The 12,461-nt window shown below is 35.3% G+C and overlaps 1 protein-coding gene across 8 annotated transcripts in view; it reads left to right on the top strand.

The window, feature by feature from the left end:
• PDE4B (phosphodiesterase 4B) overlaps positions 1-12,461 on the top strand; it is a 524,480-nt gene that overhangs the window by 328,183 nt on the left and 183,836 nt on the right. For 2 of the 8 annotated variants that reach the window (XM_078072990.1, XM_078072989.1), the window contains exon 2: positions 7,939-8,132. The exons of the other annotated variants lie outside the window; for them this stretch is intronic. In XM_078072990.1, the coding sequence (XP_077929116.1) occupies positions 8,083-8,132 (50 nt within the window). In that variant the 5' untranslated portion in view covers positions 7,939-8,082. The remainder of the gene's footprint in view (positions 1-7,938; positions 8,133-12,461) is intronic. 8 annotated transcript variants of the gene reach the window in all.

Genomic DNA, 12,461 nt, shown 5'->3' with positions numbered 1-12,461 from the left:
TATATATGTATTGCCATTTTTCTTACTGTTTTCTGTTTTGTGGTTATTCTGTTTGTCCTTCTTTTTCCCTCTTTCCTTCTGGTGTAATAACTTTCTTTAGTGTTATGTTTAGATTTCTTTCTCATTTTCTTCTGTGCATTTGCTGTAAGCTTCTGCTTTGTGATTACTGTGATGTTCATATATATTGTCCTATGTATATAGCAGTCTATTTTAAGTTGGTAACAACTTTAGTTTGAACCCATTCCCAAACTCTAAATTTTTATCCCCCTCCTATGTTTTAAGTTTTGGTGCCACATTTTACATTTTTTATTTTATGTATCCCTTAAATAATTATTGTACTTTAGTTAAGTTTATTACCTTTGTCTTTTAGTATTTGTTAGCTTCATAAAGCTATTAATCTACTACTTTTACTGTATATTATCTTTTCCAGTATGTTTTGTTTGTTTTTAATTACTGCCATTTCTTCTCAGCTTAAAGAATTCCCTTTAATATTTGTTATAAGAGTGGTTTAGTAGTGATGAACTCCTTTAGCTTTTGCTTATCTGGAAAAACTCTTTTTCTTTCCTTCCAATCTGAATGATAACATGGCTAGGTACAGCATTCTTTACTAGAAATTTTTGCCTTTCACCGTGACTTTGAGTATGTCATGCTACTTCGTTCTGGCTTACAAAGTTTCTGCTTTAAAATTTGATGGCCTAATGGCATTTCCCCTGTAAACAGCACATTGCTTTTTTCTTGCTGCTTTAAGATTCTCTCTTTATCTTTAACTTTTGACATTTTAATTATAATGTTTCTTAGTGTGGATCTATTTGGATTCGTCTACTTTAGAACTTTCTGGGTTTCTTGGACCTGGATGTCCATTTTCTTTACCAGGTTGGGGAAAATGTCAGCCATTATTTCTTCAAATAAATCTCTCTCTCTCTCTCTCTCTTTTCCTTCTGGGACTTCTATAGTGCAGATGTTATTCCACTTGATGTTGTCCTATATGTCCCTTAAGGTATATTTACTTTTTAAAATAGTTTTTTTCTTTTTATTGCTCTATCTAGGTGAGTTCCATTGTTTTATCTTCCAGCTTACTTATCCATTCTTCTGCTTCATCCATTCCACTGTTGAAGCCCTCCAGTGTATTTTTTGGTTTACTTATTGTATTTTTTAGCTCTGTGACTTCTGTTTGGTAGTTTCTTATACTTTCTGTCTTTTTGTTGAAGTTTTCACTGTGTTTATCCATTCTTCTCCCAAGTTTGGTATGTATCTTTATGACCCTTACTTTGAACTCTTTATCAGGTAAACTGTCTGTTTCATTAAGGGTTTTGTCTGAGGTTTTTATCTTGTTCTTTTGTTCAGAACATATTTCTCTTCTCATTTTTCCTGATACTCTATGTTTGTTTTTATGTAATCAGTGAAACTACTACCTCTTTCAGTCTTGAAGGAGTGGGCTTGTGTAGAAGATGGCCCATGGGGCCAAAAGTGCAATTCCCCCTGACCATCAGATCCAATCATTTAAAGGGTGTCCCATGTGTGGGCTGCATGTGCCTGTCAGCTGTGGCAGGGCTGCTGCTACAGCAAAGAATAGGGGAGCAGGTGGAGTGCTCACCGAGCTGGCTATGGCATGGCTGTGGTGCAGAAATGGCTCTAGTTTTAACCCAAAACTCTAGTTTTGACTATTGAAGAAAAAAAGTGCTCTGTTCAGTGTTTATGTATGGGGGTCTTTAGAAGTTCCAAACTTTTGTAGTACAAAGTGGTCAGTGCTGAGGTGCCTTGAGTCTCCAGGGATTTTCTGCCCTCTCACTTTATCTCTGATTGAAAACTAATACACAGGACAAGCTATGCCTTCACAAGGTTCTTTGGTGGTGCTTTGGTTCTTCACAGGTTCATGGGCTTGCCTACTTTGCTCTGCCAATCTCGTGACCCACACACACATAGAATCTAGTAGTCTATGGCTTCCAAGAAAGGGAGAGAGGCTGTTTTATAGTCTGCTGACACGTTATCTGGGACTAGTATCTAAAAGAGCTGGTAAATTTTGTTAAAGTATGCATGAGATCTTGGGTAAACCAGCTAGCTTCTCTCTGTTCCATGACTGTGGACTCAGCTTGCTGCCCAGTCTATGCTGGTTTCTGATTACAGTGTATGGATGACGTGCTGTCTGACCTTAGGTAAACTGAAAAATGAGTTAAGGATTAGGAGTCATTAGGATAATAGATTGATGGGTTATCTACTGTGTTTCTCTCTGTAAAAAACAAAAGACCCAATTCAATGTGATTTGAACTCAATCAGCCATAGTATGGTCATGGATAGTTTACGGAACTTTTCTTAGTTTTAGTTTTCAATATCCTAAGTTGAGATAATAATATAGGGTTGTTTATAGGATTAAATAACAGTAAGCTCAAAGTGCTTACTTAACTCAATGTTTGAGATATAGTAAGTGTTCAGTGAATGTGAACTATTTCTATTGTCATTGTTTTTCTTATTGAGTCTCAGAAACAAAATACAACTTCCCATCCACATAACTACCATGAAAACTTTTTGTCAAACATAGTTTCATTTATAAACATTATCTCAGGAACTATCGTTTCTTACTAGAAGAGCACTATCTTAGACTACAAAGAACTATGCTCAAATTCCTTCACTGCCTCCTACTAGCTACAGGGTTGGGCAATTTGTAATTCTCCCAGAGACTGATCTGAAGCATGGAATTAACAATACTTTTCTCAAAAAGTGTTGTGAGTGGTAGCTAATACTGCATGGGTAACAATATCTGGCATAGTATCTGATATACTGATGATTGTTGAGACTGAATCTGGACTTCGATTCCTTTATCTATAAAATGGAGATAAGGATACTCTTCCCAGAAGATTGTGATAGGGATTAAATGCAATGATATATGTGATAGTACTTTGGAAATTCCACAGTACTGTATAAAAGTAATTATTAGTGCTATTATTAATCACCTATCACTGTTATTTTAGTACTACTACTACTATTATTACTATTATTAATAATAGTAATAAGTAAGAGTAATGTCTTTTTACTACTGTTAATCATTAGTACTGTTTTTATTATTTCTAAGTCAGAAAGTATAGATTTTAATTTTTTATATCTAAGAAATACTTATGTAAGGAGATGGCTTGGAAATAACTTTTCAAATTCTTCATCCCATAAGATTTTATTCAGAGACACATTTATTATAGAGTACTTTAATGACTTATTTCACATTTGGCATGTAAAATTGTTCCTGAGCAAAATAATTTTTACTTTCTTTTGTTTGTACTGTTTTTTTAATTCCAGTATAGTTAACACACAGTGTTATATTAGTTTCAAGTGTACCATACAGTGTTTCAACAATTCTATACATTACTCAGGGTTCATCATAAGTGCACTCTTTACTCCTCATTACTTATTTCACCCATCCACCCACCCCCCTTTTCTCTGGTAACCAGTTTGTTCTCTATAGTTAAGAATCTATTTCTTGGTTTGTCTTTTTCTTTTTTTTCCTGTGCTCATTTTTATCGTTTCTTAAATTCCACATATGAGTGAAATCACATAGTATTTGTCTTTCTCTGACTGACTTACTTTACTTAGCATTATACTCTCTAGCTCCATCCATGTTGTTGCAAATGGCTAGATTTCATTCTTTTTTATGCCTTAATAATAATCTATTAGACAGAGTGAATATATATATATATATATATATATATATATATATATATATATATTCTTTATCCATTCATCTGTCCATGGACACTTGGGCTGCTTCCATAATTTGGCGATTGTAAATATGCTACAGTTAACATAGGGGTGCATTTATCTTTTTGAAATAGTGTTTTGAGCAAAATAACTTTTTAAATGTCATTTAAAACTAATGAGGTTAAAATTAGTGAAATAAAATAAGGGCTGCCCTGTTTAAGTACTTAAAGGCTATCTAGCTGCCCATCACACTTCAGATAATCAGCGCCAGCCTGTGGAAGGTCTCTACTCAGCATTGGTGCGTGACTTATTACTAAATGAAACAGACTGCTCAGGCGAAGTTGTTTTGTGTCTCTCATGCTGTTAGGTGTTGATAGACAGCCTATGTGTCTTTGTGCTCTCAGATAACAATTATTCCCTGTTGCTTTTCCACTTCATGAGCTTTAGGCACAAATCCTGAGATGTGTTTGTCTATAAGTATGTAAGTCTCTGCCATTGTTTTCCTTCTATTTATTTCCTGATGTTGCCCAGCCTTCTCAGTTGAAAGCCAGGATTCACTCCATCAGTCACACATGCTTTAATAGAAATCCAAAGGAGAACCATTTTGTAGACATTATCCTAGAGTAATGTATGCCATATGTATAATCTTTTTTCCCTATCTGGAGGAATTTCTGCTATTAGTAGTTCAGCTCTTATGAAAAGACCAACAATATCTGTTATAGGCAGTAGGACACGCTACACATGAAATAATAGAGTCAGAGGACTTAGGTTTGGGCTTTGATTCTGGGATCTTTAGATGAGTGACCTTGAGCAAGCTGTGTTTCTCAGGCTGTTTCTTTAACTTATATTTGAATCCATGCACTACCACTATATCTTATTGACTGTGTTCTTGGGTTTCATTAAGATCAAAAACTTGTGTGCTTCCATGGACACCAGGAAAAAGTGAAAAGAAAACCATTAGAATGAGAGAAAATATTTGTAAGGGACTTTACTTTCAGAATATATAGAGAACTCTTACAACTCAACAATAAATGCCAAATAATCCAATTAAAAATGGGCAAAGATTTTGAATAGACATTTCTCCAAAGAAAACATACAAATGGCCAATAACCACATGAAAATATGCTCAACATCATTAGCCATTTGGGAAATGCAAATCAAAACCACAATGAGATACCACTTCATACCCACTAAGATGACTATAATGTAAAAGACAGACAATAACAAATGTTGGATAGGATGTAGAGAAATTGGAACCCTCACACATTGTTGATGATGTTGTAAAATGGTGCAGCCACTTTGGAAACAGTTTGGCAATTCCTCAAAATGTAAAACATCGGGCTACCATATAATCCAGCAATTTCACTCCTAGGTATATATCCAGGAAAAGTGAAAACCCATCCACACAAAAACTTGTATAGAAACATTGTTCATATAATAGCCGAAAAGTGGAAACCACTCAAATGACAATCAACATAAACAAAATGTGATAGATCCATAAAATGGAATGTTATTTGGCAATAGAAAGGAATGAAATACTGATCCATGCTGCAACATGGATGAACCTTGAGAATGTGGTGAAAGAAGCCATGTATTGTATGGTTATGTGTCTATGAAATGATCAGAATGGGCAAATCCATAGAAACAGAATGTAGGTCAGTGGTTTCCATGGGCTAGGGGAGGGGTAAATGAAGATGGGTTTTCTTTTGGGGGTGATGAAAATGTTTAAAAATTGGGTAGCAGTGATGGTTGCACAAGTGCGAGTATAGTAAAAAGTATTGAATTGGATACCTTATAAAGTTGAATATTACAGCATATGGATTATAGCTCAATGAATTAAAGCTGTTATTTAAAAAAGAAGAAACTTAAACTTTTTGATACTCCTATGGAATTGAAAAATAACATAATGTGCCTCCTTTTCTGTTTCTAAGAGTAAAAGTATAGTTTCTTGCTGTGGTTGTTGTGGTAATTTAGCCACATGCCATCTTTAAAAATTCTCCTTATCGAGTCTTCCCAGATAGCCTTTGCTAATTTTATATTTGCTTCATAATCTAAAAGCAGTCCTTTATTAGCTTTCCCAAAAAGCATCACGTTGCCTGCTTGGATTAAATGAACCACATTCACTAATGGCCCCCTCTTTTCTGTTTAATGCTTATCAACAATTATATTGCTCTCTAAACCACAAGGGAAAATAAAGCCTTTTCCTATGGGAGAGGTACTTACACATTCATCCTGACCCAAAATATTCTCATGAAAATACTCTTACTGAATTATAAACTAGGCCAACTATCTTCTTTCTTTTTAGCTGTAAGCATATGGACAGGACTTTGTTTTTATTAATTAATGAATTAATTTTTCAAAAAATATTTATTGAGTACCTACTTTATGCTCAGCATGAAAGTAGGCACTGACAGTAAGGCAGTGGAAAAAATACAGGAATCTTTTTTCTCATGGAGTCATATGCTAGTGGGAAGATATAGTTCATACAGACAATATATAAATGATATATGCTAAAAGGTGATAAGTGCTGTGTGCAAAAATAACAAAGCCAGGAACAAGGAATAACAAAACACTCTTTTGAGAGTGCTGGAGTAGAGTAGGGGTGATCTGGGCAGCCCTCAATAACAAGGTGACATTTAGAGCAGTGACTTAAGTGTGGGAAAAAGCCATGGAGCAAACTGGGGAAGAGCATTTTTAAGTTGAGAGAATATCCACTGAAAAATTCCAGAGGCAGAAGCATGCCTGGCATGTTCTAGGAACAGTAAAGGGCCACGGCAGCTTAAATAGAGTGAGGAAGGGGTGTCTAATGAGCAGTGGGGTCAGGGAAATGATGAAGATTATAATCTTCATCATCTCCCTGATTATTGTAAGGACTCATAGATTATTGTAAGGATTTTGGCTCTCACGGTGAATGCAATGGGGACCAATTAGGTGTTCAGCCAATGAATGATGTGACCTCAGTTAGGTTTTTAAAGAATTACCCTGGTTGCTATTTTGAAAATAGACTGTAGAGGGACAAGGATACAAGAGGAAGTCCAATTAAAACAAACTGGTTTTCATATTTAAGTTTTGATGGTCTGTGTACTTTTTTTTTTTTTTTAACACCCGTTGCTACCATTGCATAAAATGAGTCGGCTTCTCTGAGACACTGTGAGGTGTTGAAGGTTGAAATGTGAAGGCAGATCTGAAATAGAGAAACCAGGTATCCCTTCTAGGAGCACAGATCCAATTAAAGTACATGATGATAAGGATCCAGAAGGGTGATAAATAAGACTAAGTCCTAAAACAAGCGACAAAGGGGAAGCCATTCAGACATGTGTTCTCATTTGATGTAAACTGGTGTTTGTCAGTGAGAGCCAGAGTAATGATCACATTCTACTCAGAGGTTCAGAAGGCTGAGACCCTTGTCCTCTCTGTTGAGTGTCTTTGGGGTATAATTTGTCACACTGGGATATGCCTTTAGTTCTTCAGGGATCTGAGGATCTTTGAACCTGTTACTGCTGTGCTGTATTAATGATGATCTCAATGGTCTTCAGGGGCTATTGTATCTGCTTAGAGGCCACTCTTCCTGGGCCAGTGGTGGAAGTTTAAACACATACCAGCATGTTCAGAGCAGTCAGGGGTATTGGTCCCAAACCTGGGCATAGTTGAATTCATTATTCCAGTCACACTGTTATTTCTTTGTGTAACATAGACATTTTCTGTACTCTGTAATCTCCTGTGATGAAAAGGACTTATAATCTCTCCGGGGTTTTCTCCTTTGTTGTGGTCTAACATATGTCATTCAGGAAATCTGACCCTGTGTGTTAGGTGTTCTTTCATTGTGCTCCGAATGGACTAAACAAGGCAGAACGAGTCAGACAAGAGGTTTGATAGCTCCAAACACGATACAAAAGGTAGAAGGAGAGAGAATTTTATTTGGTTAATCTGATCACTATTTCAGTTAACAGAAAACCCGAAAACATGTTGTCATATCACCAGGCATGGAGGAGAAAATGCAAAATGAGAGAGAAAACAGAGAATACTTTTAAAGGGAGATTTTTCAACAATTTTGGAAACTCAAATTCTTCCCTTTTCTGAGGTAAATTGGAAGAAATGCTACACACACCATGGGAGCTATCGTTCAGATTTGACTGCAAATCGATTTTCTCATTTGATATCTAAAGGAAACTACTGATGATGTTCCAGTTGAATGCTTACATGTTGATTGCTAAGTCATTTGTATTCGTACTGAAAATGATATCTACTCTGCAGTGGGAAGTGGCATGCCTTCGGAAAGAAAAATCAAAGGACAAGGAGCTAAGCAATAACTATGTGGCAGCAAGAACACAAGGAAATTAATGAAAATAAACTAAGTTCCCGAGTGGTGGGATATTGATAGAGCACCAGTTCCTCAGGATGTTGCATGTTAGTGATTTGCTTCTTCCCCGGCGACATTCATGGATATGGTAGGTGTTGTAAATGCTATGAAAAACAAACTTTATCTGACAGTTCAGGGACAGGGCTGGGATATGGTTTCATATTTTAATCATAAGAAATTAAAGATATGTAAAAAGACCATGTTATGCTTCATAAAATTCGATGATTTTTTATGAACAGTACTGGAATGTATTCATATATTAAAAGTTCTTTAGATTATCTTTTTTTTAAATTCTAGAAGTAGATCATGCATTGAGTGGAGTTTTTCTTTAAGAATAAACTGATTCCTCAGGCCAGGGTAATATTTGTGAATAATATTTATTTTTCTTGACTTGAAATTTTCCTCAACTTGGATTAAGACTATTTTAAAAAAGCTTTTCTATATTAGACTCTTACAAAAAAGAAATATAAGCTAATGAGCAGTTACTGTAAATTGTAAAGATTTTTTAACCACTCTCAAATATTTATTTTTATGTGCTTAGTGAATAGTTGGGTATTTTTTTATTCTTGTTTTTTTAGAGCTATGTGAGAGATGTAAATACTTTGCATTGTTTAAATATTTCTATTGTCTGTGAACTGTGTCTTCATTTTGAGAGTTAAGACAGTGAGGAACTCGGAATTATGGGTAGGTGGGAGACAATGGATGACATAAACTAGAACCAAACCATGATTTGTGTGGATTTACCCTTGTGTCACCGCATAGTCCCAGATTTACATATGCATTAAAACTGGAATGTGAGCATACATTTTAAACATAGGCATTGCTTGTTTGAGGATTATTGAACTTTCTAACTGCTCTGAATGCCAGTGCTTCTAAAAGGGCAGAAATTACGGCTGCCATAATTTTTTTTGCACAGTGCATAGCACAGGCTTCTGACAGTTCATTCAACAAATACTTTGGGTGTTGATGAGTAAATCAGAAAATCAAAGTACTCTTACTCTTAATTTTGAATATAATTAGTTCTCAAGAATCAGACCACAATTTTTCCTGATTACACTTTTTTCTAGGATCAGTTGAAAATATGGGGGACATGAAAGGAAAAGAAACTTAGAATTTTTACTCTTCCCATCAAAAATGGAATTCAAGTGGTGCCTGGGTGGTTTAGTCAGTTAAGTGTCTGCCTTCGGCTCAGGACATGATCCCAGGGTCCTGGGATCGAGCCCCACATCAGGCTCCCTGCTCATCCGGGAGCTTGCTTCTCCCTCATCCTCTCCCTCTGCCTGCTGCTTCCCTTGCTTGTGCTCTCTCTCTCTGCCAAATAAATAAATTAAAAAAAATGGAATTCAAGAGAGAATTGGGTCAAAAAAGAACACCTTTTATTGCATTTTGATATAACTTTAATTGAAGGCAGTCCTGGGTTAGAACTTTAGTGGTTTGTAAAAGAATAAAAAGGGGATGGTTTCTTAAAACTGGAAAACACTTGGTTAGACAGTTAAGCAATTCTCCTGATGGTTTCAGAGCTGTGATGTACAACTAAAAAGAGGATATGTTTTAAAAAGGAAAAAGTAATTTAAACTTATGTAACCATAAAACCTTTGGGGAAGTGAATTACCTATTAATATCTTCATGGACCTCTGGAAAACAGTTTGGGTGATGTGATGTTTCCATGAAGCAAACACTGCCTAGAGAACCAGATCACTGTGAGTGAAAATCCCAGCTTCATTGTTTACCAACTGTCTGACCTTGTCAAGTCTGAGTGCTAATTTTCTTGTTTGTAAATGAAATTATAACGCTTCTCTTGAAATATTGTGAAAATTAAATGATGTGATGTGAATCACCCAAACAAAGTTACTGGCACATATGAATAAATACTTAGTTCATTTTAAACATGAAATATGAAAAGTAATATAGATGTTATGTGTCTGATGGTGATATTTAAATGAAATGTAAAAGTACTTAGCACAATGCCTGGTTCAAAGAATCAACTCAATAAAATTAGCCTCTTTAACTCCTCATCTCATTACCTTAAGGTTATTTTTAAATAACCTTATTTTTAAGTTGGTTAGCATTTCATTAAAAATCCAGGTTTTTTATAGTAATGATACGCTGTTCAAATCAACTTTCTGAAAAATTCCAGTTACCTATTGAAATTGAACATACATTTACTCAGCACTTAACTATAATGCTGGATTCTATGCTAGGCTTCTGGGATCCAAAGTTGTGTAACCATCAGAGTAAAGCCACAAATCAATCAAGGATTATAAATCAGTGTGTTAATAACAATAATATATGTGTGCACAGCCTGCTTTGGGTATATCTATATCAGATTGGGGCATAAAGAAGGAGACCCATAACTACAATTCAGATGGATTAGTAGGCCATAACTAGACAGAGAATAAGAAGAAAGACCTTCCAGACATAACATAGCTTAACATGACTCATTTTGGGAAAAACTGTGGGTGTTTCAAATCTTAAGAAGGGAAATGATTGCTTGAGACAAACACTCAAGACAAACAGGGTTGGCTGCATAAACCCTCATAGGAGCTATAACTTTATCCTGAAAGCTGTGAGAAACCAACCATTAAAAGTCTTAAAGCCAGAAAGATGGAAGCCATTGTGTGGGGCCAGCCTGGAGGCAGAGACTGGGGACTTCCACAGAGGTAGAGTTATATTCTATTTTTGGAGGAAAAAATTTCAGGCAAGTGCTACTAAGCCCAGAAGAGTCTATTTGTGTTTATCTGTAATCTTTGAGGTAACCCAATGGCTAAGTCAACTCTTAGATGGGAATTTGCAATAATTAAAATGGAACTTCACAATTAGACTGTTGAATTTTAAGTGGTAAAATGTTTTCAAGGTTCAACAGCTAAAAGCTTAGAAACCTATGTAGAGTATCCTTGTAAGCCCTCTATGTGATAAAGATTTATCTATTTTTATATAACTCCTTCAGAGTTAAATGCAAATTTCTTTTTTCCAATTGACCTCACTTTCTTACATATTTTTTAATTTACTTTATCTACACCTATTTTTCTTATTGAACTACAGCTAACAGTAAATTCAGGTGAGAAAATAAAATTACACTCTACATTTTCAATTACACCGATGTCGATTAATTATATATAAACAATCACTTAAATGCATAGAGAAACTAGTTTTAAGGAATCCTGTGGGAAATCTTCTTAGCCATGAGAATTATTATTCTTATAGTAAATTTACTTCTCAACTTTTTTGTGTTATATATATGTATGCTACATGATTCCCTAAAGCAGGCCATACCTACATTTAGTATGTTTAGCAGGTAGGATTATGGGCTTAACCTAAAACCGTGCTGGCTTCCATGGCAATCATATTAGAAGCTAAGTTATAGACTTGTAAACATTTCCAGAAATTGAGCAAATACTTGTTTGTTTTTTGAAATAATAGTTAAAAAATGTATAAAGCCTGATAGAGTGTATTCGTCACTGTTAAACACTTTATAGAAGCTTATGTTCTGTTGAAGAGCTAATTTTGACAACCATTAAGTTCCAATCCTATCTGTAATTCTGTTGTAAAGGATACTTTTTTTTAGCTCAGAGACGGCCCTTTGCATTAATTACCAAAGCAACAGTGCTCGCTTTGGCAGCACGCATACTAAAATTACCAAAGCCAACATGAGAAAAAAATGTGCCTGAGATCAGGTCCCTGATGAAGATAAGAAACGAGTAAAATTTGAATATCACAAAAATTCAAATACATTATCTTTTACTGATTGTCACTGAGGTACAGACAGCAAAACAAACAAACAAAAAATTCACTTCAATCAACGACTTTTATTTAGCTGGAATATAAACTCTCAAACTTTCAAAAGTGCATTCATGTTTTTTCTGTGCTGTAGACATTATCCTTACCTTGAGACTTTAGCCATAGAACAAACAGTATGAGTGAATGCCTGTGAGCCTACTTTGATGAAGAAAATTATATATAATATTTGAAGAATTACATGACTTCTTCCTTCCTGTGCTATTTGAAGGAACTGCATACAGCCTGCTCAAGCACAGTACACACTTCTAAGTCAGAGGAATCTATCAGTCATCACATGTTTGCTGTGCTCAGCATGAAGCTACGTGTCAGAGGTGTGCAAAAGAAGTGTGAATGTACTTGCCCCAAACTTAGAGAAGAAGAATAAAACTTTTCTCATGAAATTATTTCCTTGAAAAGTCAAGCAAAGTTTGTTTGTTTGTTTGTTTGTTTGTTTCCAGGAAAGAAAAGACCAACAAGGAACACATACTCTTATTCAATATTAGAAGCTACGTAGTATGTAGTAATATAAGCTTGTTAAACAAAGATGGTACAGGCTATCACATCAGTAGAAGACCTAAAATTACCCTGCAAGTTGATTGCAAGAAGGGATGTTAGCTTGCTCCCAAGAATTTCCTCTCTG

Source organism: Halichoerus grypus, chromosome 5 (assembly GCF_964656455.1).
Source record: "Halichoerus grypus chromosome 5, mHalGry1.hap1.1, whole genome shotgun sequence".
In the NCBI taxonomy this organism is placed as follows: Eukaryota; Metazoa; Chordata; class Mammalia; order Carnivora; family Phocidae; genus Halichoerus; species Halichoerus grypus.
Note: the sequence above shows the minus strand (reverse complement) of the source record. Positions and strands in the feature narration are given on the sequence as shown.